Source organism: Ciconia boyciana, chromosome 9 (genome assembly GCF_034638445.1).
Source record: "Ciconia boyciana chromosome 9, ASM3463844v1, whole genome shotgun sequence".
NCBI lineage: Eukaryota > Metazoa > Chordata > Aves > Ciconiiformes > Ciconiidae > Ciconia > Ciconia boyciana.
The window spans coordinates 24,026,632-24,051,967 of record NC_132942.1 but is presented as its reverse complement, the minus strand read 5'-3'; the positions used below and the strand labels follow the sequence as shown (position 1 = coordinate 24,051,967).

Sequence of the window (25,336 nt, the reverse complement as noted above, 5' to 3'; positions counted from 1 at the left end):
ACCTGCCATCTTCCTGTGGCTTCAAGCCTGGTCTGGCTGCTGTCCCTTGTTTACTCAATTCCAAGAATGTGTTGGGATCTGGCACCACACAGTGCTTTGGGGGAGAACTGGGAGCTGAGCAAGCAAGGGTGTGTATGTTGTACCAAAAGCACTGATGTCTGCTTTGTTCTGCAGTGCCTGCAAGGGCGGTCCCCAGTACCCTTTGCTCTCACTGTCTATCCTGGCTTCACAGTAACACTGCCATAGGCACATTACCAGGAGGAGCTAGAGCAAGTCTCCCTCTCCTTTTTTACCTTGTTAGCCTTCACAATTTTTCCTTTCTCAAGCTTTCTATGGGTGAAATTATTTCCCAGATCACTCTTATATCACTAGGTCTCTGCATACTCTTGACTTTACCATGAGCAAAGTGCCCAGCTGACTCTGTCCACAGGCTTGAAATGGACCACGTGAGGGCTGTGTGCCCTGTCAGGATCACAGCTACCTAACTTGCAGCGGCATGTCTAATGAGCCAGAGCATACAGCATAGTCTCTGCCAGCCCTGGGATGACAACCAGTCCCGCAGAAGGTCGGTAGTGAAGGTGCATGATGCTTGCTGGCGAAAGTCACTGTGTTGGGAGAAAGCACTGACCCAGCTGGAAAGGCCAGAGTCCCATCACACTGGCTCAGCACTTGTGTACCCTGCAGCTGTGTGGTGGTGTGGTGGCCAGAGCCTCACAGCTGAACTGCCTGTGTAACATTACAGGAGGGCCTGAAGCAGCCCTAGTGGCTCTTTCTTGCTTGTCAGGATGTTGTGCAAGATGCTGCATCTTTTGGTGCTGGGGGAGAGTATGGGCACGGCTTTGCTATTGCCTGGGAGCCTGTTGCAGCTTGGGCCCTTGCCTTACATTTGCATTCTGAGGGAAGCCATTTGGAGGCCCAGTGCTCGGGATTGTTGGGGTGAGGATGGTTGAGAAATGGTAGCATTTCCCTTGTTGGGATTCCTTTGGGTTTTGCTCTGTGAGCCGTTCCTTCAGTGGTGTTCTCTGGCTGCCACCCTTGGATCTCTTCTCTCAAAGGACCCCTGGCCGTCAGCCTGTGCTGATTCTGATTCAGTGGCAATCTCCAGCCATCCCCAGCTTCTTTCTGCTGTGTGCAAGGAGCTGCCGCTTCTGAGCTGTGCTTGGGGCAGGCAGAGTGTTGCCCAACCCCTCTCCATCTGTGTTGACATCTCTCACAGAGTGAGTTACCTGCGCTCACGTGTGGATCTGCCCCCACAGTGAGTTCTCCCCCACTCTCCTCCTCCTTTCCCTCTCATCCTCAGCCACTTTGTTCTTTGTGGCTTAGAAAACAAAGCCTTTGGCAAGTGAAGGAGGTGCCTGCCCTTCCTGGGGGAGGGCCAGCTGGCCTGCATTTGATTATGGCAGTACCTCCTCATCCCTCCCCATTGTCCTTGCTGCTGTAGGAATGCCAGCCTTTTTGCGCTCCATCCCCTGAACAAGTGTTGCTGCCTCTGGGGCCCAAAGAGGGGCTGGGGCACTTCTTCCCATCCGTCCAGGCCCCGCTGGCAGGAGAGCCTCTCTGCACATCTCCATGCACCTTCCCTCTGAATCGAATACACCCTGTCCTGACTGCGGCAGCAGACAGACACAGCAAACCCTCTTGTAAGTACCAAGTGTCCGGCGCCCCGGCTGACATGTGAGTTTTATTGAGATTGTTTGGAAACAATGTAGAGAAGGCTTTTCACTGCGTTGCTTGTGCGCGTCTGTATGCATCCAGCATGAATCAGAGTGCTTTGTGTGAGTCTTTTGTGTGCTCAGACAGAGCCCTGTGGGCTGTGTGCATCTTTGCACGATCCCTGCGAATCCCAGGGTTGCACTGTCTGTAATACAGCAGTGCCTGTCTCTCTTTCTCTTTATTAGAGGTTATTGCATGATCACTTCAGTGGGCATAATTTAACTGCAGCTAGAAGTTGTTGCAGGGATTGCATGCCTCTAGACTAGCTGGATGTACACACAGGGCAGGTGGTACCTTTTGATCTGCCTGGACTTCTGTTAAAGGTTGTGGACAGCACAAGAGGGGGCTGCTCTCCTTGGCTGCTCCAAGGTTCGCTGGGCTCCCATCCCGTGAGTGACTGAGACCTGCTGGCACAGTGTTCCCAGCTCTGAGAGACAGATCTGATCTTAGATGTGACAGCAGAAATCCAGAGCATGATAAATTAGCTGACTTCTGCAGATGTCATTACCTCCCACTTCTCCCCAAAAGATTCAGAACAGTGACCTGCTGATATCTTGTTTTCTGCTGTACTTGTTTGCTGATGATGTACCAGATATAATGTTACAGATTATGATTTTGAGGAAATAAAATCAAGTCCCCTTCAGGCAACAAATTATTGATGTTTCTTTTTGCTTAGCCTTTGATGAGGAAAGAAAGGTTTGTGAATGCTGGTCTGTGGGAAGCTGGGAAGAATCCTGGTAGCTGGGACCTAAAAGTGTGATTTTTCTATCTCGGGCTGTTTGTCCCAGGTTGAGAGTTAATTTTATTGGAAGGCTGTTACGATTTCCTGCTCTGGGAATGTGCTTGGAGGAGATTTGGAGAGTAGAACTTAGCACCAAAGTGGAAAACGAGGCATTTGATGTGTCCTTACTGTAGCATACCTATTATGAACAGAGACACAGGTCGCCATGCCACGATGCTTGTCTCTTGCTAGCAGTCCTGCGCAAGTCAGAACATGGCTTTGCACCCCAGCACCTCTGAGCAAATGAGGTTTTTGCTGTGGCCTATAATAAAGTCTCTGGGAAAACCTTAACACGCACTGTTCTCTCTCTACCTCTGCGCAGAGATTTGGCTTTACTTTTCTGGGGACGGGCTGCATGAAATTCCCAAATAACAGCTTTTGTCTGGTTACTGGTGCAAGTACTGAAGATGATGAAGGAAGATCTGAGTAGCACAACAGAGGAGTAAATACCATGCTTTCCTGATGCTGTGAAACTGTTTTAGGGGAAGCCACTGTTGTCTGGCTTCAGCACTGTCTGACAGCAGCTGTCTCATCTCTCTTTCTCTCTCCTCTCTCTTCTTCCTTAGTTACGCTTGCAAAGTCCTGCCCCCAGACAGACATCTAGTCTGATTTGTTGTCCTGTTTCAGGGGTGTCCTTTCATGCGCATCCTGAAGCAGCTGGGGGAATGAGCCTAGAGGCTGGAAAATCGATCCTCTGACAGAGTTCGTGTAAGGTTAATGTATGAAATCTCTCCCTTCTCCTTCCTGCCAGGGTTTTGCTGGAGAAGTCATCTTGCAAGGTTAATAAGCCTCTAATGTTTACTTTACCATAAAAGGGTATTCATATATCAGAAAGTTTCTGCTTTGCCTTGGAGTTTGAGATAGCCTTGAACAAACAAGTTCTTGAACAAAATAGTTCCTGAACAAACAAGAAGTCTTGACTGTTTAAATCTGATCTGCTACAGCTCCCCCATATTTTTCTGTCTTGCAAAATTAGTTATTTGGAAACTGTTCTGTTTTATGACTTCTCCAGTAATTCACTGCTAGATCTACTCGTGCTATTTCAGGCTATTTTTTCTTGGGTTTCATCAATAACTTTATTGCCAAATTGGCATCACAGCAGTGCCCCTAGCTCCCAGCAACCTCAGTGATAGTAGGTGAATGCTAAATGGTACCTTTCTGGTTGCGCAACACGGATGTGAGACTGGTGCATAAGTTTGTCCCTCAGTGTTACAGGGCAGCAGTGAATTAATAAGGTTTTTTATGTGCTAAATTCAAGCACAATTCTCAGTTGAAGGTGGGGGGTTCTTGGGTTGAGATGCTTTTGAGCACCTCCCCCACCACCTCAGGCTCTGCCTTAGTGCAGTACGAGGTCTGTGTGATGTGTTTGTGGCATGTGCAGGGGGACAAAGCCTTGATCTGTCTGTCTGGGGTCCTTTTCCCTCCTACTGTGCTGGCTGAATCCTCCCCCTCACTGGAGGGCATGGCAGGAAGAAGAGGCTGGGGGATGCTGTACCAGCACGTGGCATCTTTTTGGGATGTAGGCTGCTCGCTCCTCAGCTGCCTTCCCTGATCCTGGGAGTGCCAACATGTTCTGCCACTGCTGTTTTTGCAGGGGGGGAAATGCTTGATGTGTTGAAAGCATCTGCTGCCTTTCATCCTTGATCACCAGGGCACCTCTGAGTAAATATTCCTCTGTGGCCTTGGCTGCCCATGAGGATGAACTGACAGTTGTCTGAAAGTCTGGGGCTCCCCTTCTCTGAGTCACGTGGGATCAAATCTGCAGGGTCACAACACTGGTAGCCAGTCACTAATGGCAGGGAAGCAGCATTTCCTCCCAGCACGTTTAGGGATTTCCCAGCTTGTGTTGCAGCTGAGCTGCAAGGGGAGTGCATTGCACTTGAGGTGTAAGATCTGATGCTAGCAGAGGTTTTTCCTCACCTGACCCTAGCCTTATGCATGTATGCATTGGGTTTGGGTGCTTTTTTTCCACTCTGATCTTGGGACAGGAGATGCGCAGGGTGACAGATCTTCTGAATGTTTGTGTGCTGGCATCCATCTGGATGCTCAGATCCTCCTGGAGGCTGGAATTTCCTTTAGTCATGGGAGTTAAATAGATCTGTTCAAGCAGTCTGGACATGAAGCTCCCCTTGGCGTACAGATGGGGCTGAAGCTCACAATGGCTCCCATCTGCATATCAAAGCCCTGGACGTATGGACAGGGTTCTCCCAAGCACCCGCTGCCTCTGACCAGGCTCCTGTGGCTGCTCTGCAGGGACTCTCATCCTATGAGTACATCTTAGTGTGCTCTTAAACCAGGGACCTATTTCTAGCCTTGTCAGCTACTCTGAAGAATGGAGGCCCAACAAATGCGCTGGGTGTCTGGGTTCAGTTTCAGCCCCACATCTTCCAAGGCACAAGCGCCCGCAGTGCAGGCAGATCCCAGCACATCATTGAGTAATTAAGCAGAGTTTTGCTCAGCTTGTCACAGGGGAAAGGATATGAATTGAAGACTACAGAGAAAGCATCCACGCTTCCCCATCCAGGCCCAAGGGCATACTGGAAGTTTTGCAATCCCCAGCTGGGCACAGGGGACCTCATTAGAAGGGAGCCAGTGCAGAGCAGACAGGGAGACACCTACCACAGTCCAGTCTGTCCTCACTGGCCTGTGGTGTACTATTACAGTGGGGTATTTGTACAGCATAATGATGTGGCTGTCGGGACAGTTGTAAAAGCAAAGCATGCAAAAAAACCTCTGAAGGTGCCATCAGTCTCTGAACAGAGTGATTTGTTGCTGTTGTGCAAGTTGCCTGCTTTGGTGACTCATGCATCTCACTGTGGCTTGATCTTGAATCTGGCTGGTAACGTGAGGCTCTCAGCACTCTCCAAAGAGGGGAGTTCTCCCCTTCACTAAAAGAAACTTGAAAACATGCTGCCCTTTTCCTCCTCCTAGGCAGTGGTTGTACATCCACAAATACTCAGGCTCACTCCTTCATGCCTTCTGCTTTCTCAGCCATCAGTGAGTTGCACTCAACATGTGTAACTTCTTTCAAATCAAGCTTTAGATGGTTTCATGACTCTCTAGTGACTGGTGTAGGCTGTAGCCAAATGAAGGACCAGCCACCAGATCCCAGTTGTTAGGGGCAGCCAGAGGGAAGGACAGTGGCCAAAGTAGATTTCAGCATGCAGTTTTGGTTTGTAACTGGTGAGGCATCAGAAAGGACGGAGGATAATATTCACCGAAGCAGGGAAACGGCATCTGCTCTTATTCTGGTAAGAAGGGGTTGCAAGCAGAATTTAATTGACAAACAAAGCTTTGCAATGAGTGCACAAAGCTGATGAAATGATGAGCAGTACCTCAAACGTGAAAAGACTGATTTGCAGCAAAGGCAAACATTAAAGGTTCTGATTTTACTGGGAGGAAACTCAGCCCCTGGTCTTCTGGACTCAGGAGCTTTTAAATGTTGAGAAAACCCCCTTGGTGGGACAGAAAAATAGGGGGAGAAAAATCAGTGCAGAATCTACCCAAGGATGCAAAGTCATAGGCAACTGTGGAGCAAAAAGGAAAAACTGAGGGAAAGCTGCGCATTGTTGGCTGTTGGGAGGTTTTCTGCAGCTGCAGAGCTGCGGAAGCTGTGGGGAGGGCAGGTCTCAGATGCTTGCTGCCCAGCTTCCTAGGGAGTCATTTTATACATACGTACACATATAAATATATACATATGTGTGTTATATGTACATATGTGTGTGTCTGTATACAGATATATAGTGAAACTGGCACAGGCTGCTCTTTGGAAGCTCTGAATTGTACCAAAGCAGGGATTGTTGTAGCTTGTTGTGATTCATCAGTTGAGTCAGCCTGTTCCTAATGGAGCTACCCTAGGTGTTGCTTGGCAGTTGCAGCAGTTAGAGAGAAGGGCAAGCACGCGTCCTGCACGCTGGCTCCAGCATAATGAGCCACATTTGCCCTTTGGGTCCTTGTGCTGTCGTCAAGGGAGCAGAAATCATGTGCAATGCTATTTTATCCGATTATATTCTCCCATAATTAGACTCTCCTGGACTTGTCAAGCCTGGCTGCCCAGAGGGGAAATGAAGGGATTTTTGAGCTCTGTTCTTGTTCACCCAGAGTGCTGCTGCAAAAGTATTTCCAAGCAAGTTTCTCTAACAAGCACCCTTTGGTGCTTGGGCTGTGGCATGCCGAGACCAACCCTGACTAGTGTTGCTTCCCAGACCCCTTTTTCTTCTTTCTTGCCCAGCTGTGGGTATCTACCTGTTTTCCTGTCCTGTGCTTAAATCCAAGGAGTTTGTAGTCTGCGCTTGTCTTTGTCTTTCATCCTTTGCCCTCCTGCAGTGTTTGTACAGCATCTAGCACTTGGTAACAGGCAGAAATGTAAATACAGGATTTAAAGTTTTTCCTTAGCAGCTAGTTTTAGGTGAACTGGTGATTTTAGTGGTCCCTCCTCCGTTGGAGAGAGGAGGGGGGAGGCACTGTGAGCTACACAGCAACTCAGAAATCCTTTCCTTGCTGTTTAAAGCTGAGCTTTTACCAGCTACATCCCATGTAGGACATGGTTTTGATTAGTTTGGTTTCTGCTGCTAATGAATCCCAGGCAGGTCTTCAAATGCAGTTTGGAAACAGCCAGTGCTACAGGGTGGGGAAGAGAGTAACAGCGAACCTCTGCATAAAGATGAGATTACTTCTAACTTAGTGGCTTTGCTGAAATGCTTATGTTCTGAAATTACATTGTTTCTTGTACCTCCAAGTGCAGCTGCCTGCTTGCAGAGCTGCAAATCTTGCTAGAAGTGAGCAGGGGCTTTGGCTTTTAGAGGTGTGGAAAGAGCATTGCAATGTCTAGGAGGGATCACTGTTTTCTCCAAAGCTCTTGTGTTGGGTGGCAGCTTGCTTTGAATTTTGCTTGAATTTGGGGTCGGTTGGGATGGTTTATCTCCCTATTTTTTGCACTGTGAAAGAAAGGGGATCTGGACCGTGCCCAGTCAGGGTGTTCTCCGCACAGTTCAGTAGTTCTCATGTGAAGCACGGCCCCTTCCCCCTCCACCTTGTCTCTGGTTACCAGGCTCCTCAATCTGGTATTTAGGCTAGCAGTATTTGCTTGTGAATAGCTGGAGCTGAGATGATGCACTGACACAGTGGCCCTGCCTCAGTCCAGCCATAGGGTATGGTAATGTACAGCACAGAGCTGGGCGCAGCCAGGATATGGACCCCCTCTGTACAGATGGGAAGGTAGGATGAGGTCTATTTTTAACTAATTAATCAACTTGCCAGGGAGACATCTGCAGGTCCTGAAGTCTTGCTCCTTCCCTGCTCCTTCCTTCATGGGTGCTGTTAGCATCGGTGGGTGGGAGCCTGAGGAAAGCCCAAAGCAGATCCAAATGAGTGGTGAGGTGACCACTTTCTGCTATGGCTACTTGGTCTCTGAGTTAGAGAAACAGGCTTGTCACTGTTTGCCAGCTGACAGCTTTTGTGACAATAAAGTTTTAGCCTGGATAATTTTGTTTTCAATATATTTTGATGTAAAATGGCTTTTTAATTGTGGTCCTTCTGAACTGTCAGCATACAAGGCAGTCTCCAGCCACAGGCACCTGCTAATAGTGTGCATGCAGCAGCCTGTGACAAGGGGCACATCAGTGTTGTGTGCAGGAGTCAGTTCTCAAAGCAGCCTAAAGTCATGTTGGACTTTAGAGAGAATAAGCCCAAATGAGCATCTGTAATGAGGAGCACACCTGGGAGCAGGCACTTTTGTGCAAGAGAGCAGCATTTACTTTGGACTTGTGTTCTAGTAAGTGCCCTGTCACTCTTTACTCTTGTGCCGCAAGTGCTGCGACTGGCATCTCGGCTCTGCAGGGTTCAGTGCCAAGACCTCGGGCTGCCGGCAGAGCAGGGCAGCTGCAGGAGTCAGTGCCTATGTGGCACCATGTATAGCTGTTGGGAAGTGCTTGGCTCAGTTCACAACGGTAGCTGTGATGCTTTGACCTTTTCTAGCTGCACCAGTTCTGTCTCCTTTGCTGTAAGCCAACCTCCTCTTGCTCTCCAGACTCATGACTGTAGTTAAGGGCACTTAGAGTGAACTTAGTGGTGGTGAGAGGAGGTCTTGTTAAATGGGGAGTCGTGCAGTTGTTTCTTGCCACAAAGACATGTGATTAGTTGTGTCTGACTAACAAACAGCAGAGTGGAGCACAGCTTGCGTACAGGAGCTGCACACAAGTAGGGATCAGGGCTTGTTTGATGTTGGTTTCTTTTTTGCTGTCCTTGGCAATGTTCCCAGCTGTTGTGGTGCTTCCCTCTCTGTGTTGTAGAATGTGAGGGAGTTGGGGGGGGCTTGCAGTTCTGGGACATCGCCGCAGAAGGATGGGGGAGTTGGTCTGTCTTGTTCTGTGCTTCAGTCATCATACCCACAGCTGTATTGCATCCCTGCCTGTATTGTTGCTCCCATCAGGATCAGTCTTGGCTTTTCATCACCCCTATCTCAGCTCCCCTGTGTGGTCACTTCAGATTCAGAAGGAAACTTTTTCACAGCAGGGTTAGTCACCCACTTAGGTGCATTTTTCTTCTGCAGAAAGTTGGAGGGTTTGTCGGCAGATCTGCCAACTCCACCTACCTCTGCCTATTCAGACACCCAGTTTCCTATGTGACAAGAAAAATAGTTATAATCATTGTCTCCCCACAGGAAGAGGTGAAAGAGAAGGCGTGGACAAAGGCAGGCCCCCTTGAAACTGCCCCTTCTGGCATATGTCTGCATATGTCTGGCATATACACAGTGTCTGTCTCCTGTCTTGGCTACCTAGAAGGTCTCTTAGAGGTCACTGGACCTTGAGTATGAGAGGAATCTGGTGGGTTTGTGGTAGGTTTGGGTTGGGGAGGTGTAATATCTGAGTGGTGGTTCAGGTGAGGATCCGGGATCCCTGGAAGGCTTTCTATGCAGTGCTGGCAATGTGCCCTGAGCCAGGGCTGAGCAGCTTCTCTTGGCCTGTATTTGCAGATGGCACTTCAGTGGTGCCAAAGACAACAGACTCCAAGAGCTTCTGTCCTCGATGCCACTGCAAGCCTTGCCCATGGTGAAATGAGCAGGGACCAATACAGGGTGATGGGCTTGAGAGTTGCACTGTGGGAGCACAGTGAAGTCCCTGGTTCTTCCTTAAGGCATGGCAGGTCCCCAAGAGCCCCTGCCTCCCCCGGGCAGCCTGGCAGGACCAACCTGTTGCTGATTCCTCACACAGCTGCTGGATAGGTCAGCCCTGTGTATGTAGGAAGCACGTTGGTCTTTAATCCTGTAATTGAGAGTTTCACTAAAGACATGTCTGTAAAGATCAAAAGCTGAGGTAGAGGCTCCTCCCTGCCTGGTTCCAGACATGGTTGGGAAGATTCAGCTTCCCTGCACACAGGTGTCTCCTCTTGTATATGAGCAGCTCTTGCAGAGAAGCTGTATGGCTGCCTGCTCCCCAAAAGCCCCATGGCTGGAGGGCAGTATTCTGGCTTGGCTGAGGGTGGTTTGTAACCTTACCCGGACACAGATGATGGCAATACACCTGCCTGCATGAGGGTGTTCCCTCCTGGGTGCTGGGGCACACTTGGTCCCTGGAGAGGGCTGCCATTTAATGTGCTAAAAGGGGCAGTTGAAGTGGCTGATGTGACTGGAGAAAGCCTTGGTGGCCACTTAGCATGTTACCAAGCAAGCTGCAGGGCATGGATGACTGCTCTCATTGTGCAGGGAACAAAGCTGAGCTATTCACAGGCCTGAGACAGGCACTGGGGATGGAAGAAATGCCATCGAGATTTAGAGTCATTTCTGCACAGCCCTTGGAGTCCTTGCCGAGAACAGACAGATACCATATGAAGATGAGAGGGGGCGGGGCTGCCTCCCTGTGTGGTTTGCAGCCCTGATTCCTCTTCACTGTGGCCCCATGCAGACCTGTGGAGTTTCCTAGAAATAAAAGAAGGCTCTTTTCTCTCTCTCTCTCCCATCTGTGCATGGAAGCGAGGTCCCCAGCCTCTGAGAAGGCCTTCACAGGGCGGCTGCCTTCCTGACTGGCTGCTGTAAAGGCCAGGCTGGCCTGCTGGCTGTGCCTCTCCTGCACATTGCTTTCAGCACCCTCTTTGAGCCCTGTGTGCCTTTTGAGATCAGCTTTTCCCATCAGTTGAGTGAAAGGCAGCCAGCATGCAGCCTTTGGTCAGGATGACCCATTGACCTCCACCGCCAGAAAGGTGAGATGTGCCCTTAGCCCATGCTGATGGCCAGCCCTTGCTCAGGGCAGAGCTGGAAGGGGCTGGTGTTGGTTTGCATACAGCTGGGAGGGAGCAGCTGAAAAAAACCACAGCAACATAGGCCATCTGTCGCTGCTGCATGGATCTGCTGGGCTCTGCTGCACTCAGCGTTTCACCTCACCTTGATGTGCTTCTGCCTCCAGGGAATAAAGGACACTCTGCATCACGAATAAATGCAGATTCTCACCTGGGTCTGGCATGTCCTCTGCCTTTGCACACCCCTCCTGGCCCCCAGCAGTGGGCAAGTTTAGAGCATAAAGCTTGGATCAAGAGAGAGGCAGGTCAGGGGTCTGTTGCTGTGCTAGACAGGGTGATGGGAGGAGAGGGGACTGCTGCTCTTTTGATTGTCCTGTGCTGAAGTTGTGTGAGGCTGTTCAAGAAGCATTTTCCCTGAGCAGCTGCTGGTGTTTCTGAAGCAGCTCCTTGCTCTGCATGAGTAATGGGGCTGGCTGCACGCACACCATGCAGCTGCAGCTCAAAAGAGCAATGTGGAGGGCTGTTGGAGCTCCTGTGGCATCTGTCCCTGGAGAGAGACTGCTCAATCTGCAGGCTACCCCTCATGTGCTGGCATTCATCTCTTGTACAAACAGCAGTGCTTGGCTCTCATAGCTGTCCCCATTCCCTACCCCATGCCAGGGGGTAGGCACCATGTGAATGAAGCACCTCCTGCCCTGCCTACCTCTGTGACCAACAGAGAGTGAGCCTGGCACCTGATCTGTTTGACCACTATGTCCCTGATGGGGATGCAGCATCTGCTCCATGTCTGCATAAAGCTTGGGTGGATTTTCTTGGTGTCTAAGGCTCTATTCTGCATAAAAATAAGTGCTTTAAGCTCTCTGAGTGAAGGCTGTCATAGTAAGGTTGTTCAGCAGGTGGAAAATGGTCTAAGGCTGGTCACTTTGTTCCTGGCACTAAGCATGAGTGTTGCTTCTCTGCAGAAGTATAGCAGGTACGCAGGGCCTGACAGGTCAAGTGTTAGTGATGGTCTGGCTCACTTCAAGGGCAGCCTGTGGTGTTTCCGCACATCCACTGGTCTTGGGCAGTTGGTGGAAGGTGCCAGGCAGGCCTGTCCTGGATGTTGTCTCTGCCTTGTGTATCTGATTTTAACAAATAACTCTGTTTTCATTGATGAGCAGTAAAGTTCCCTGGCCAGGCCTATGCCAGCTAGTCACATCTTATTCACTCTACAGTTAAACCTTGTAATCATCCCTGCTTTATAAAGTAGTGGCTTATGAGCCTAATTGAGATGTTTGCCTTTCCTCTCATTTTTATTGATGACAGACAGGTCTTAGTGTGCGGTGTTTCATTAGCCCCTTTCCTGCCATGGAGGCACAGCACTCTTACCTTGTGTCTTGGGCCATGGTTTTTCCTACTCCTCTTGTTCGACCAATGCAGCAAAGCTGTTCTAGCAAGGCCAGGGTATGCACCGCTATTAGTTAAGCCCCATGAAACTGCTTCCAGCATTCCTGGAGCATTAGAAATAAACTGCTGAGCTCTGTATTCAACTAACCAGCACAAACATGCAGTGCAGTAGCAAGCAGGGCACAGCACACCATGTGGGTGCCAGCAGACATGGAAAATGCACAAGCTGCAGCTGGGCTTGCACGGTCTCAGATTCCTACTTGCTGCAAGGATGGGTCAGAGCACTCAGGGTGATCCACAGAGCTGCGCTCTGCAGCCTCCAGGCCTCTGTGTGCCATCGGCTCTGGGGAAATGGCATGGGCAGCAGCAATCCCGTTTCCTGCAGCTTACCAATGCCCCCTTGACCTAGTCCTACATGGTAGTGGTGAGGAATGGCTGGGCAAAGGAGGAGGGTGAGTTCCAGATTTTATACCAAGCAGGGCCACACTGAGGTGTGAATTCCTGCAGTCTTGGCAACAGCTTCCCCTGGGCTGCCCTGCCCAGAGAGGACAAACGTGCCCAGCAGCGTGGGTGCCCAGCGTCACAGGGACCTGATGGGGAGGTGGAGCTGTGGCAGAGCAGCCAGCACAGCTGAAGCCCTCTGCATAAGGAGCTGTTTGTTTTGCTGAATTGTTAAACCCCATTGACAATAGCAGCCCCCCCTCTTCTCACGCTCGAGGAACTGTGGTGGCCACACACTGATCCTTTCTCTTGTCTTGCGCTTTAGGCACCAAATTAGGGTTATTCTTACCCGGAACTCTCTGACTGGCTGTTGCCTTTTGTTCTCACTCACTGCAGGCGTATGAGTGGGCCTTGGAAGGGATGCGACACCTTGCCTGCATCAGCATGGAGGACTGCAGCTCCACCGAACACTGTGCAGGTGTCATCAAGTGTCTGGAGAGTTACAAGGGGCAGCACCCGGACATCAGCAATGCCCGGTTCCAGGAGATGAAGGAGCTGGCCTGTGAGCTGAAGAGTGACAAGGGACTCAAGCAGTGGAAATTTGCATGGTCTAAATGCCAGGAGACCAAGCTCGTTTTTGAAAAGAAACTCGAAGCAGCCTTGAGAACAAGGAGGTCTCTGCTGTCAGACCACAAACCAGCTGTGGGGGAGCAGCCCTGGGCCGGCAGCGAGGCTGGCAGTCTGTCCCACCGGCGGTACTCTGAGGGGGCCACCGCTGGGTCCCACTGGGACAGGACTTGCAACGCATCCCACTGTTGCAACAGGCCCAACCGCTCTTCAGGGTGGACTAAGGAGAAAGCTCCCTTGCCCTCCCTGAGCTGCCCTGGTGATGTCAGTGCTGGGGAAGAATTTGCCTGCGAAGCTGCTCTGGGCCCTGGTCCTCACTTGAGCAGAGTTTCTTTTGCCAGTGGGGCCTCCAAGTCTCCAAAGCTGCCTGAAGAAAAGCCAAACCTGGAGAGCATATTAGAAACCCTGGAGGTGAAGCCATCCTGCACCTCCACTCCAGCCTCTGGGAAGCTGCCTCCCAGGAGGATGCTCCGGAAGGCCCAAAGCTTTGACCTCCCCTGTGGTGAGAGCCTCTGGTCAGGCTGCCAGAGGACACTGAGCGAGCCGGCCAGATATGGCAACACCGGTGTCTTTATTAAGGGGCTGGAGGTGAGCAGCACTGAGCTGGTGGACAGGACTTTCATGCTGCGGCAGCAAGCTGCTCACAGCTGGGCTGCGGATTGCCTGCTGGAAGGACAGAGGGGCTGCCTCTCTGTGTCAGAAGCCAAGAGCTGGGGCAGGTGAGTGACTGTGATACTGTGTACTCTGGTCCTCAGGGTAGTGAGACAGCAGCCAGCAAAGATGTGAAGAGCTCTGCAGTGACAGTTGCTTTGGCAATGGGTACAGGGCAGATAGATGGAGATGTAGCTCCAGCTTCCCTGCACACGTGTGTGTGGTGCAGAGCGGGCCCACGGGGATGTCCCTACATAGCCTGGCACCTGCCTCTGTGGGGAGGCAGGGAAATGGGATCTGTTCCTCTTCCCGCGTAGCATGGTTCCTCTGTAGGAGGGGAAAGAGCAATTTCTAGGCAGGAGAGGGAGTCTCTGAACACTGCTGGCATTGGAGGATGAGGGTTTGCAGAAACATAGTATTCAGGGACCTAGCAAACCAGTGGTACGGGTGCAGTGGGAGAGCAGAAGCATAGTGCTTTTGGGGAGTGCTGTACCCGGACTAGTAGGGAGGCACTTCCAGTACCCTGTGACAGCAGCTTCAGAGGTAAGAGGGTGTTTGTATTTGCCCTTTGGGGCTGAGATCTCTGTTTGGGTGACCAACAGTTGGTTTTTGTTCTCTTCTTTTTCTTCTCTGTCCTTGAGGATCTCAACTTAACTTTGTTGTCATGCTGCAATGTGCCTAGGCTATGGAGGGCCCAGGGATGTGAGCTGTTCTTGAAAGGGGGTCACTAGGCAGGTCTTTCATCTGCTTTTACTGAAAAACATAAAAAAATAATAAAAAACTGGTGGCAGAGATGAGAAACAAGTGCTGGATGCAGGGGGACCACAGAGCTCCTCCACTGCTTCTGCTCTGGATGGGATAGCTGTGGACAGTAAAATCTTCTGGAAGGGGGCCTCTGATATCCTAGCACTTGTCAAGAAAGCTCATGGCAGGGCACAAACACCAGCAGACAGGCTAACTGCTTTGCTTGTCAAGGGAGTGATGCAGCAGCCCTCCTGTCCGTGGGTGCTGAGGCAGTCCTGCTGTTTGGTCTTCTGAACAGACAGGTGAGTTGGCTTGGGGGAAAGCTGAGAGGTAGGGAAGGCAGGCACACGTTGGAGTAGTTATGTTTGGTGCTGCACTGCCTCGTAGTGGAAACCTTGAGTACCTAAGAGTGATGTGCAGAGCAACCCGTGCTAGGAACTGCTGTTTGCTAATGAAATGATGCGAGGTTTGTTTCCCACTCATTTTTACTGGGACAAGCCCAACAGCACCTGGGTCCAGAGCTTGCGTTCTCCCAGGATTAACATTGCGTCCCACAGCATCCAGTCATCAGCTGACTCCTCCTTACAGAAGTTATCGTGACTTCTGCTGTCCCTCTTGTTCCCGGAGCACAGCCATTTGTAGAGCGGACTGTTGTGTCCAGAGCAGGGACTGAGTGGGCCCAGGGGTGTGTGTCTTGCTGAGGTTGGGTCAGGACCACAGCCGACCTGGGGCTCGCCCTTCCTGAACAGAAAAGCCGGCAGAGTTCCTTGGATCGGCCACAAGCTTTGTCAATGCTTGGGGTCAGAGCTATCAGGCAGCTCTGAATCTGTGCCTGGATGGTGCTAAGGGATCATCTCATCTCTGTGTTGGGTCTTAGGGAGACCTTCTCTAGAGATAGTCCAGTGCTTTGCAGGCACTCTTAGACTGCTGCAGCCCCACTGCAGTCTGGGTCCCTTCAAGGCTGAGTGTTTCCTATTGCAGCAAGCTGCGGCACATCATTGATGAGATGGTAACCACGGAGCGGGAATACGTGAGGTCGCTTTGCTACATCATCGATAGCTACTTCCCTGAGATGGAGCGCCTTGACCTCCCCCAAGACCTGCGTGGGAAGCGCAGCGTCATTTTTGGGAACCTGGAGAAACTCTATGACTTCCACAGCCAGTACTTCCTGCGAGAGCTTGAGAGCTGCTGCAACCACCCACTGCGGGTCAGCCACTGCTTCCTCCGACATGTAAGGCATCAGCACCTTCCCCCTGGGGTCGGGCTCCTCTGGACACGTGTTTGGCTCCTATGCTCAGCAGTGCCTATATGTTTGGCTGCTCACCTGCGTGTTAGTGGGCTGTGGCTCTTTGGGAGCGTGAGGACTACCCTGTGCTGGGTTGGTTTGTCCCCGGCCAGCTGGGGGTTGAACTGGGATGGCTCTGCGAGGCTGAGCCCAGGCAGCAGTAGGTGCTCTTTGCCTTTCCTGCTCTTTGCTACCAAGAGACACTGCCAGGGAAGCAAAATGTCTGCTCCTTAAAACCCACCTGCTTCTGCAGGGGCATCCTTTACCCTGTCTTCTGTCTGTAGTGTCAGTATGGAAGGACTTTAACGAGTGGAAGGGTACAGACCTGCTGCTCTTGTTGAAAAGGGCTGCTAGGGAGAAACGTGAAGCATTGGTCTTAAGCTCAGCTGCCCCATGCATTTTTGCTACTTCAGGTGAATGGTTTCTGTTGGGGTATGTAAGGGGCAAGGGGTAACAGGACAATGGATTAAAAAGTCCTAGCTACTGTAGGAGCAGGAAGACAAGAACATTCCCTGGCTCTTAATGAACTTGAAGCAAAGTCATTCCTGATGCCATAGGAGGCATGGGAGAGGCAGAAGTACTAGAGTAACCAACCCAGGGCATGGCTGTCACTGTGTCCTGGGTGCGCGTTGGTCTCACGCAGGGATCTCTTTTGCAGAAAGACCAGTTTGGGATGTATGCGTTGTATAGCAAGAACAAGCCAAAGTCGGACTTGCTGTTGGCCAGCCACGGGAATACCTTCTTCAAGGTAAATTCCACTGCCTACATCATGATTGCTCTTGGTGTTTGGGTCACTGATCTTTTTAAACAAGCCCGACTTCCCTGCTTGAGGCATGCTCAGCACTACCTCTACTTTCCTGGCACAACTCTCTGCACAATTGTATGTGGGAGGACAGGGGCAGAGATGTGGTGAGTGCTTTGGAAAGGAGTCCAGCACACAGCAGCATTGGTCCTATGGCCTTGCATTTTCCTGCAGAGTGAACAGAGTACCCCAGTCAGGAAAGCTGTGGGTGTCAGTGCCTGCCTGGGGGCACAGGGCTCTCCACGGGAAGCTGCTGCCTTCATTCTGTGCTGCATTTCTCAGTTCAAGCAGGCACAGCTTGGGGATAAGATGGACCTGGCCTCCTACCTGCTGAAACCCATCCAGCGGATGAGCAAATATGCCTTGCTCCTGAAGGACCTGATCAAGGAGTGCAGCGAGGCACAAGAGCAGGAGCTGGGCTACCTCCGTGCAGCTGAGGAGATGGTGAAGTTTCAGCTCCGGCATGGAAATGACCTGCTGGCCATGGATGCCATCCGTGACTGTGATGTACGTTCAGGTGTCCTCCCCTGCCCCAGGGGGGCAGAGCCACACTTCCTCCCCTTCTGTAGACTTGGGGTCTGTGGATTGTATGGTGAGCCCCCCCTCAAATTCCCACAGTGATAAAGGTGCCATCTGCCAGTACAGCATAGCAGGACTACTGAGGCACAGGGCAAGGGGAACAGCAGGGCTTGGAGGTTTCCTTGATCTGCTAGGACAGACAGCCTGGATGCTGTTACTTGAGCTGGGTGAGCAGCTTGTCATAAACACACTGCCAGGTGCTTACTGGTGACGTGAGGCAGCCTGGCAGCCCTTGCACATGGCGTCCTGCAGGCTGCCTTGGGCCCTTCCACCTCTTTTGAGCTGGGGGTCAGTCAGTTTGCAAGAAGGAATTCAAACTGATACTGATGCCAGGGGTAGGCAAAAATCAGCTAGATGGGACTTGAAGGAGAGGCATGCAAAGTGTAGCACTGGAGGAGGAGAAACCACAGGGCTCAGGGTAGAGGAAGATGGATCTGGGACAGGAAGAACTGAGGAACTGGCTTTCAGACCCGGATGTGCTCCTGGAAGTTTGATGGGACTCCTTTCCTCTTCAGCTCTCCTCTTCCCCCTAAGATAATGCTCTCGCTGCTGCCTCCAATTGCCACCCCAAAGGTTTGTCACATATCTGCACAGGGTGACAGTAGAGGGTCATCTGTGTGCCATGCCTAGGAGAGAGGTGCAGCTCTCCCCTGAGCTCTGGGCCAGTTGTTTCAGCCTGATGTGGCCTCTAGCAGTGCCGTGCAGCCCTACCTCTTTAAGAGCCCTCCTAACATGACAGGCAGCTGCCACTTCTTTACCACCTGGGCCACAGCCATATTGGGACCCTGTTCTCCATGTCCAGGCCTGGGGCTGCCTGGAGCTTATCCTGCTGGGGTCTTACCAGGATGTTCCCTGTGTCCAGGTGAACCTGAAGGAGCAGGGGCAGTTGGTCCGGCAGGATGAGTTCACCATCTGGCTGGGCCGTAGGAAGTGCCAGCGACATGTCTTCCTCTTTGAGGACCTGATCCTGTTCAGCAAGCCCAAGAGGATCGAGGGTGGCTTTGATGTGTATATCTACAAGCGCTCCTTCAAGGTAAGGGCAGCCCTGGAGCTCCCTCTTGTGCAGGAGGTGTCCATGGCTGGTTTCCCCATGGACATGTGGCTCTGAAATGGGGAGCGGGAGCAGGAGCACCTTCAGCAGAAGAGCTGCTCCCACCACTGCTAAGCCTTCTCCAAGCCATGCAGTGAAGCCAGGAGGGAATGCTTCACACATTAATGCCTCAGCCCCCTCCGTGCTCTGGGATGTGGGGCCAAGGTCTTCTCAGGGATGCAGTGTGAGGGAAAGGCTCTGTGTGCATGTGTTGTATGGCAGGGAGGTGGTGCTGACTCTGGGTGAAGCACTGGGAATTGCCTGGGCTGCCTCTGCTCAGCTGTGTCTGTGTCATACCTGCTCCTGTCCGGACACTCAGGGTCTTTCCCATTGGGTCTGCCGAGCTGAGGGTAGCTCTGGAACAGGGTGCAGGCAGAGTTTACCCTTTCTGCTCCTAGCGGAGCCCCAGTTGATGCTTTGCTCTTCCTTTTTCTGGCAGACTGCAGACATCGGTCTGACAGAGAACTCTGGAGACAGTGGCCTGCGCTTTGAGATCTGGTTCCGAAGGCGAAAGTCCAGTGACACCTACATCCTCCAGGCCAGCTCAGCCGAGACTAAGCAGGCCTGGACCAGTGACATTGCCAAGATCCTGTGGCAGCAGGCAGCCCGCAATAAAGGTGTGATTCCTTCCCAGGGCGTCTGTGCCGCAAAAGGTGCGGGAGCCCTGTTCAGCTCATGCTGTCCTGAGTAGGTTTGGAGCCTGTTGCCAGGCAGCTCTCTGCAGCAAGCAGCTGTGTGCCAGCATGCAGCCTCAGGAGCATGTGCTGGGCTTGGCCGGGCATGTCCCTTCCCTGCCCCTCATCCCCAGGGAACTTGACCAGTCCAAGCTCTCTGTGACTGTAGACACCCACCTGGACTCCAGGAGAGAAACGAGAGGGTTCCCTGCCCTGTGAGTGGGGGCTGTGCTCCTGAAAGGCTCACTGCTGGAGTGGCAGCTGATCTAGGCCACTGCTGGAGTGGCAGCTGTCTGGCTGAGTCCCTCCTCTCTGCCCCAGGCTTCCCGCTTGGCAGGACTCTTGTAGGTGGCATGGCACTGAGCTGCTTGGCCAGAGCAGGGCATGATTGCTTGTCTGTGGAGACTCCTGAGGACTGGGGAGCAAGGGGAGAACAGATCTAATCTCGGTAGTTCAGGAGCAGCCTGGCCCAGGGGTGCTCTGGCCTGGGGCTGCATAGCACCCATGGGGTGGGTTGGAGCAACCTCACAATGTGGCTGTGGGTCTCTTCCCCTCCAGAAATCCGTATGCAGGAGATGGTCTCCATGGGCGTGGGCAACAAGCCATTCCTGGATATCAAACCCAGCGAGGCAGCTATCAATGACCGTGCTATCGATTACATCATGAAAGGCAGAGGTGAGTGCCAGCCATGCCTCCCCCCTTGCTCCCTGTGAGCTAGGCAGGACTGGTGTTCAGGGCTTTTTTGGTATGTTTTCTGGCAGGCGCCAGGACCAGAGCATCCATCGCGGTGTCTCTGTTTGACCATTCCAACCCATACAAGAGGACACAGGTGCAGGTCTCCGCTGGCAGCACCCCCACTGCATACAGCCCTTCCTCCTCCTCCCTGCTTGGGCCCCTCAACCTTCACATGTACCTGGACCAGGCTCTGCTGCCAGGCGTCCTGGCCTCCAGCCACCCCTTTGACGTCAGCACCTGCATCGAGGAAGATGAGCTGGAGCACGAGACGAGCAGCCAGCCATCACTGAGTACGTACGAGCCCACTGGTCTGCAGTGCACCCTGGGATGTGCGGGCTCATCCCCACACCTTGCTCTGCGTTATGCAGTCAGACCAAGCTCACTGGGGTCATGGCAGTCCCTGTCCCAGAGCGAAACTGGGGCAAGGAGGGCCCTGCCCTTCCATGCCAGCTCTGTCTTAGCTTTCATGGGGGGAGTTATCTCAGATGCAGGGATTAATAAAGTGCTCACTGATCTGCAGCCATCCCAGTGGCAGGCTTGATGCCACATTTTGGGACTGCAGTGGTCTTGGAGACCAATGCTCATGTGTCTGCCTACCTGCCTCTCTGGTACGAGGCACTCTTCCCCTTGCTCTTGCCAGCCTGGTCCAGTGACCCCTTGGCTTCCCCTGTGTGAACTTCCCTGGCCAGTCTATACTAATCTCCAGCATAATTTGCTACACTTCCTTGGGTTATTTTGTTGCCTATGGCTTTACAGAGGCACAGACAGGAGCATGGCTTATCTGTGGGCTTGTGTGGCCAGTGCTTCTGCAAACAGATACCTTATCAAGTCTATGTGGCACAGGTCATGTAGGCCAGATTTGTGGTCATCCTTGACCATTTTGCACAAATTTGTGCCATCACAAATTTGTGGTGTTCTTCTCTTCCCCCAGCAACAGAGAGCTCAGAGTCATCACACTGCATGTCAGGGAGCGGCTCCAGTGGTTCTGACAGTGGCTGTGTCTCCAGCATCCCACAAGAAAGCTTCTGTGAAGACATGGGCTCACCCCCCTACATGCCCCTAGGCTCACAAGACAGCTCTGCGATGGAGGAGAAACCTAGGTTCGCAAACAGCCAGTACATTTCAGCAGTAAGTGCAAGCAGCCAAAATACTCTCTTCACTTTGCCTGTTCCTGCCACTGCCTCCCCGGTTCAAGCCACTGCCTCTCATGGGGGGACTGAAGCTGATGCTGCTTTTGGGCTAGGAGTCACTGTGAGGAAGTGACCTTTCCTCTTGCAGAGACTCGCCTCCTCTGGGGCAGGCGAAAGCCCCTTTATTGTGAGAGCCTCCCCTGCAGTGGCCAAGAATCCCTGAGGAGATACACTGGAAAGGACCTGCAGTGCTGGAGGCTACACCAGGAGGGGATACTGCACACACAGGAGCTTTAATGCTGTCATGGGCTGGGGTACATACATAACCTCCTGGCATGGATGGAGGTCTGCTGCAGATGCTGCTAAGCTCTTTTCCTGGGAGGTTTGGGCCTTTTTTGGGGAGCAATGAGATGGAGGAGCGAGAGCCTGTTGCTCTGAGATGTCAGTGTCTCTCCTCTTACGTTCTTGAGAGTTCTCAGCTGCTTCCCTTGCCACTAGATCATGTCCTGATGCTGTTGTCCTCTAACCCTGTACTAATGCTGGCTTCTCTCCTCTGCAGAAAGCAGGCCAGGTCACCATAAGTCCCTCGACAGTAGTGTGAGCCCCTCTGCACACGTATACCGCCTAAGGAAGTGGAGTTGTTGTAAGTACCCCCTGAAGGGGATTTTCCAGCAGCTCTGAGTGCTGGTCAGGTTTGTCAGTAGCTCCGAATCAGGAGAACCTCACCCTCCAATGAGAAGTTTTCCACACGCATTCCTGACCGGTCTCTGAGGCTCTGATTCATCTGGTTAGAGAAGACCAGCTCCCACAGAGATGGCTCCCATAGAGCTGTCACCTTAAACAGCCAGTCTGATGCTTCCTTGGTTTGAAGGAGCAGAAGGAAAACAACCAAAATCACTTTCAGGTAGTAGAGGCTTGAGCACCACCTAGTCATCAGTGTTCAGATGAGCTTCTTTCCTCTGAATGCTGCCCAGCTGTCTAACCACTAATCTGTTTCTTGTGGCTGTTTGACAAAATCCTGTTCTTCGTTAGTCCTTCTGAACTGCCTTGGGGAATCCATTATATTCTCCCCAAGCTGGATTTATCCCACAGTTTCCTTTGAACCTCTGAAGGAAACTGCACATCACCAGGCAGAGGAACCTGCTAGGTTATGGTCAGGATGTCCTGAGGGAGCTGCCAGATGTTGCTCCTGTACTTACTGATTTCTGGAGGATGCCTTGTCTGTGAGGAAATTGCTGTTGATCTGAGGAGGGGTGAGCCCTGGCAAGACATGCAGCTAAGCAGGGCTTCCTCCGTGTGGATGGCAGCCCTTGGAAAGGCATGTCATGCCCCACTCAAACTAGCTTGCTTCTGGCTCAGCTTTTTCCTCTATGTCCTTAGGACTGAGCCTCCCTTTTCACAGGGAGCAGAGGGGTATGAACATGAGAGAGGCAGGATTAGGGCTTCAGTGGTCAAGGCACAGGGTGGTAGATGGCTTGTAGGTTTGGCACTGTGGGGGTGTTTATAAGCATGCAGGCCCATAGCTTGTGATCTGCAGGTGCAGGAGTTCATAACCAGGTAAAGAGAACCAGCTAAGGTTAAAATTTAAGATCCAGAGCTCCTTCTGGGGGGGTCACAGACAAGACCTTTGAAGTGGCCACAGAAGCAGTGGGGTTTGCTGGCCCACTGCTGCTGGGACAGCAGCACATAGCCTTTGGGTCAATCCTGAGGTGCAGAGGCAGCCCTCTGCATGGGGGAAGAGCTGCACTTCTGCAAGGCTCTTCCCAGTAAAATGTTCTTTCCCCACCAAAATGCAGCTCTGACAAACGGTGGTTTTCAAGCATTTTGCAAAATCACTGCTGGCCAGGACAGAGGGACCTGTGGGATCCTGCCATGTCATGGAAATGCAGCCAGTCTAACCCATTGCACGGTGCTGTGTTCCAGGTTTGATTGCCATTTCAAACTCACTGAAGATCCCAGGCCTCTGACCAGCAGAAGGAGACAGTCTTCACCTATGAAGATGTTTGGTGTTTTGTTTTGTTTGGTTTTTTTTTTTACACATAATCAGGCTCTTTCAAACAGTCCAAAACCTGACCTCTGGCTGGGGGGAAGTCCTGAGCTGGTTTCTGTCAACTACACGTAATAGCTTTGGTGTTGGATGGGACCTTGGGCATTCAAAACTTGTTAGCCCTATATTTATAAGTAATAAGTAACATAGCAGTTTGGAAAAAAAAACAACTGTATTTTTAAAGCTATGAGCTGTACAGATTTTTTTTACAAGTGACTCTGTTACTATTTGTTCTGTAAGCTGCACATTTTATAAAGTTTTTGGAAGGGCATGAAGAGAAACTGAGGTATTTAAGAAAAGTAGTGTAACTTTCTGTTTCAGGGTTATATTGACCTGGACGTCAAGATTTAATGTCCTTCCTTATGTTCTAAATATGTCTACCATAGCAATAATTTATTTTCTTGGCTTTAACACTTCTGTTTTAATAAAAGCAATTTCATTGTTACAGCGAATTGTTTCTTCAGATGATTCTTCCCATGCTTCAGTGCTGAGCTTATCTCTGTCTTAATGTCTGTCAGCTCTTCTGGTCTCCCTGTGCAATTTCTGCACTAACCAACTGCCAGCTGAACCATGTAAAACCTGAGTGTGTTCCCCAGGGAGAGGGGGAAGATCCCAAGGTGCAGCATGTAGAGACTTCCCTGATGCCCCTGGGAAGGCTGAGTCAGAGCATGGAGTTCCAAGCAGCCAGCAGTTGTCACTAGGAGTGACGATGAGGGAGCTGTCTGGCAGAGGTCAGCCCCTTACCCTGCGTGGCTGCTGTCCCAGCTGCAAGTCTCTCTCTCTCTCTGTCAGGTTCCCATTGCACAGTGTGTGAGTGGCAGGCTCCAGTGTGCCTTGTCCTGGCAGCCAGGCTGTGCCCTGGGTTTGGGGTGACAGGCACCGGCTGCTTGCTTTGCCTCTGACTCAGCCCCTCTCTGAGTACTTCAGTCCCACTGTTGTGGCTTGTTTGAGGAGCTTTGGATGGTGGTGATACCTGAGACCAACAGGTTTTGAGTATAATGGGTTGATTATAATACTGAACCTTAAATGCATGTTGTCTGGAGTAGCACAGTGTAACTGGAGGACAAATGTGCCCTGTGTTCCAAGGTTGCCTGTTTGTGAGTAATATAAAAAAAATCACTGTGTGGCTGTGACACACTCTTCATTTCCTCTAAGAACATGGAAATTAGCATTTTTGGAAACCATAGCTACTTGCTGCCAAGCTCCTCTTTACTCCTGGTTTATGAAGTGCTATAAATCAGGCTCCCCCAGATGGGAGAGCAGTGGTGTCACACTTAGCCTAAGGAAGAAGATGGAGCAGTAATTTATTTAACTGCAGTTTTCTCCCTGTAGCTGCTAGGATGGGGGAGCTGCCTGGCCCTTGACAGTGCAGTGCTGTAGTCTCAGATGTTAAACTGCAGGCACCTGAGTTACGCTCTGCATACAGACCATGTTCCTTCAAGTTTGGAAATTCCTGTGCTGTACATAAAACACTTGTATGTTTTTAATAAGCTGGATGTTTTTTAAACCTTGTTCTTTTTTTAAACAGCAAAGAGAACACAGTTTGACACCTTTGTACAAAATTGTGTGGGAAACAGTTGCACAGGGAAGATTTTAGAAGTTACTATTTTAAAATAATTGCTAAGTTAATGCGAGATTTTTGGGCTGTCAAGACAGCAATAGCTCATGTCACAAGAGGGAGAGAATTTACTAATGCAACAAGAGGAACTTGAAACTCCCTGAATTTCTCCGTTTCAAAGGTTTCTCCATTGCTGGAAAAACCTTTAGTAATGTTTACCTGACACTGTTTTTTTCAGGGTTTGATTGATTTGTCTAATAAAGGTTATTTTCTTTATATGACTCTTGTTGCATTGTCTGTTGATTTCAGCATGGGAACCTGGGCTGCAGAAGAGGAAACAAACAGGCGTGCATTGAGAAGATCTGTTTTCCCTGGGGCATCTAAATACTCTCTCAAAATAGTGGTGGGAGACTGAAATGATGGGTTTTTTAATTGGGTTGTTAGACAGGATGACAGTGAGGGTGACTCACTTTAGTTCACGTGATGGGAAGTGTCAGCTCCCCTCCCCAGAGCTGCAGAGGTTTTAAAACAGGAATAGCAAAGTGCCATTTCTGCACAACGTGCTTAAAATAAAACATGAAGTAACTGTTCTAGGCCTCTGATTATTATTCTAATTTTATTGGGCAAATAATGTTAACAAGTATGTTAGCAGAAAGGGGATTCTTTTGTTCATTTTGGATAAATAAGGCCCCAGGGCCAGGCTGCTACAAACATTCCTGACTAAACAAAGTCACTGTTCAAAGTTAAAAGAAGGCTGAGCAAAAAGTCTTTTTCTTAATTGGCAGATGAGGTATGTACCATCCTCGCCTGCCACAAGAAAATAAAAACATTTGAAAAAGTAGCTGGGTCAAATTTTTATTA

At 51.0% G+C, this 25,336-nt stretch overlaps 1 protein-coding gene across 4 annotated transcripts in view; it reads left to right on the top strand.

Annotated features, from left to right (window-relative positions):
* PLEKHG4 (pleckstrin homology and RhoGEF domain containing G4) overlaps positions 1-23,364 on the top strand; it is an 89,718-nt gene extending 66,354 nt beyond the window's left edge. For 2 of the 4 annotated variants that reach the window (XM_072872498.1, XM_072872501.1), the window contains 9 exons: positions 12,950-13,899; positions 15,557-15,806; positions 16,519-16,608; positions 16,945-17,169; positions 18,104-18,274; positions 18,771-18,948; positions 19,564-19,680; positions 19,767-20,030; positions 20,672-21,385. In XM_072872498.1, the coding sequence (XP_072728599.1) occupies positions 12,950-13,899; positions 15,557-15,806; positions 16,519-16,608; positions 16,945-17,169; positions 18,104-18,274; positions 18,771-18,948; positions 19,564-19,680; positions 19,767-20,030; positions 20,672-21,003 (2,577 nt within the window). In that variant the 3' untranslated portion in view covers positions 21,004-21,385. Of the gene's footprint in view, positions 1-12,949; positions 13,900-15,556; positions 15,807-16,518; positions 16,609-16,944; positions 17,170-18,103; positions 18,275-18,770; positions 18,949-19,563; positions 19,681-19,766; positions 20,031-20,671; positions 21,386-21,429; positions 21,514-22,793 lie in introns of those variants that run through there. The other 2 variants (XM_072872499.1, XM_072872500.1) reach the window with 2 other exon arrangements.
* Positions 23,365-25,336: the final 1,972 nt, after the last annotated feature.